General features: G+C 59.1%; 1 protein-coding gene across 1 annotated transcript in view; it reads left to right on the top strand.

Moving 5' to 3' along the window:
* The first annotated feature begins 789 nt into the window (after window positions 1-789).
* CDH22 (cadherin 22, type 2) overlaps window positions 790-2757 on the top strand; it is a 57372-nt gene continuing 55404 nt past the window's right edge. The window contains exon 1 of the mRNA XM_010284425.1: window positions 790-1014. Coding sequence (XP_010282727.1) covers window positions 790-1014 — 225 coding nt within the window. The remainder of the gene's footprint in view (window positions 1015-2757) is intronic.

A 2757-nucleotide genomic window follows, 5' to 3' on the forward strand; every position in this document is an offset into this window, starting at 1 on the left:
GGGGCCCCACTCTCACACCAGCACTGACACCTTGGCCTTTTCTAGGCTCCTGGGGATGCTGCCAGCTGCCCTGTACCTCCCTGCGTGAGCCAGCAGAGGATGGAAGTGACCGGCATGAGCTGGGCAAAGGACCCTTCGCCAGATGCTGGGATGTCACCCCCCTGAAGATGGGAGTTACAAACAGGCTTGTGAAGCACGTGTAGCACAGGTGTCTGTGCTGCCGGATCCCTCGTGCAGTAGTGCGGGGCCACTGCAGGACAGGCAGACGTTGGCCACAGCAGCTCATTCTGTTAACTCCTCTGTGAAGCCCTACATGGAAAAGCTTCTTGTTGCTTCCTGTGAATGAGAGTCGTGGGTGTCTGTGCCCTGCATGCTGCTGCGGAGCACCCTGCCCACTGGTGGGGTGGGCAGCAGGCTGTGTGTGACCCTGCTTCCCAGTGAGACCAGCAGCAGCTGAACACGGAGCCGTGCAGCTCTGTCCCTGGGGACAAATGCCAGCTGCCAGACTCTTCTCTGGAGACCCAGAAGCAGCCTGCAAGGCACCAGCACTGACTGCTCCCATGCTAGCAGTGGGCAGTCCAGGATACCTGTTGTCACAGGTGTGACTCCAGCCTGCTGGGAAGGAGTGCTTCAGCTGCAGCACATGGCATGCAACCTAAACAGGGTTGGGGATGCACTGCGTTGACTGATGAGCCCCACGCTGCTAGTTTGGACTTTCCTTCTCTTCTTCCCTAAAGGATGCTAGTTGCCTGTCCAAAAACTACTGCTCATGCAGCCTCCTAGAGTGCAATGGCAAAGGGTCTGCAGGGCTTCTTGTGGACCATGCTGCTGCTGTTCTGCACCATCCAGGAGCTGGGGGCCTGGGCCATGCACACTGCGATGGAGGGCCCTGGCCTAGGGCAGCCGGCGGACCCTGCCTTGCTGGCCAGCGGGCGAGTGAAGCGTGGCTGGGTCTGGAATCAATTCTTTGTGGTGGAGGAATACACAGGCACGGAGCCACTGTATGTGGGGAAGGTAAGGTAACCCAATGTCTCCATGGGGCTGACCAAGCCAGTGGCAGAGCAGGGCATGCTGGCAGCATGGTTGAGCCTGGTGGGGCAGAGGGCCTGCATGAAGGTTGCTCACAGGCCTGGGGCCTGGTTAGAGAAGTACTCTATGGACTGGGATGGCAGGAGCCTGGTCCCTGATGGGAGTGGTGAGGTTAATGTGTTCCCAGAGACTCTAGGGCCAGAGCACACCAAAATGCACATTTGTGTTCTTCCAGTTGAGTGCTGGGTTCCCATGGTGTTTGGGGTGCGTGCAAGAAGGGGTGCAGCTCTGGGTGTTGTGGGGGCAGTGGGGAAGGCTCAGCCCTGTCTCTGTGGGAGGACCTGCTGGGCTGGAGCAGATGTGCAGACCAGGCTGGGCTGGCAGGGTGGGCATCTGCTTATGCTGGTCCCTGCCATGTCTTGGGAGCTGAAGTGCTACTGTAGCTGCAAGGGCCTTCCTGCCCCAGCAGTTGCTGCCATAGGTGCAATCCTGACTTCCTGAAGATGGTCATTGACTGGTCCTGCAGCCCCTTCAGCATGGGGATAACGTGCTGGGTTTTGTTTCATGGCCCCTCCCTGTGGCTCCCTTCTGGTCCTGGAAGGACTGTGCTCTGTTGGACCCTCAGGCTGCAGGCGCCTGTTTCCTAGCTAATTATTTCTGCAGACTGGGGCTGGCAGAGGAGATGCCCTGCTGTAGTTGTGGCGCGGAAATCCTGCTTGTTTGTGGCCAGAGCAAGGCTGTTGCAGGATTTATGTATCTGAGGCTGGCCTGCGCAGCGCGGTGTGGTGTGCTTGGTGTGGGTGTGCAGGGCTTGGAGGGACCCTGAGGGCCAGCACTGGTGATAGAGCTTTCCTGGGGCTTGCCAAGAGCTACGCCCATCAGGCCCGTACTGCAGGCGCTCCTAGGGGTGGGCTGGGAGCTGTGCTGCGTTACTACGCTGCTCCCAGGGCCCCACCCGTGCTGGGCTTTGCAAAGGCAGGGACACCAGTGAACTTCCAGGGAGAGGCACTGGGAGGCTTGGGGCTTGTTGTAACCAGAGCGTCCTGCTCCGCTGTGAGAAGGTGCGATAGCGGTCACTGGAGCACGCTGGTCCCCCTCTGCTGGAAAAGCCCTGATGTCTCTCCAGCTGTCTCCCTTCTCTGCAAGGAGGTGGCTATTCGTGCTGTCCTGGCTCTTGCCATTGCTTGTGTGCCCCATGGAGAGGAGTGCTGGCGAAGCTGGAGCTGCTGGCAGATAACAGTGCCTTGCAGGGCGGGGCTGGGTCTGTCCTTGGGAGCTTGCTGCTTCCCTGCTGTGTGACCTCCTGGGGTGTGGGGAGGCTGGACGTGGACCTCTGCTTTCTCCCCTCCTCATGTCCGGAGGCTGAAGGAGCATTTCGCCTTGGGGTTGCTGGGCTTTGTCCTTTTCTGGGAGCAGTGGCAAAGCTGCCCAGTGGCTCCCGTGTGTCGGAAGGATGTGTTATTTGTATACCGATGAAGGCAGTGCTAGCTGTTGGGACCAGTTAGAGGAGCGTGCTGCAAGCCAGCTAGAGCTGCTCCTGCAGGGGCATGGGGGCTCTCCAAAGGAAAATGCCCAAGAGCTCATGCAGCAGGCTGATGGCCTCAGCTATCTGGTTATGAGCTTGGAGGAGGCTTGAAAATGGGCTTCTTGGCTAGGGGCCAGCTGGGATTTCTGTGGTGATTTGTGTCCATTTTGGCAGACACTTGAAAGCCGCACTCCTCCACCACG

This window comes from Phaethon lepturus, unplaced genomic scaffold (assembly GCF_000687285.1).
Source record: "Phaethon lepturus isolate BGI_N335 unplaced genomic scaffold, ASM68728v1 scaffold4363, whole genome shotgun sequence".
Taxonomy (NCBI): Eukaryota; Metazoa; Chordata; class Aves; order Phaethontiformes; family Phaethontidae; genus Phaethon; species Phaethon lepturus.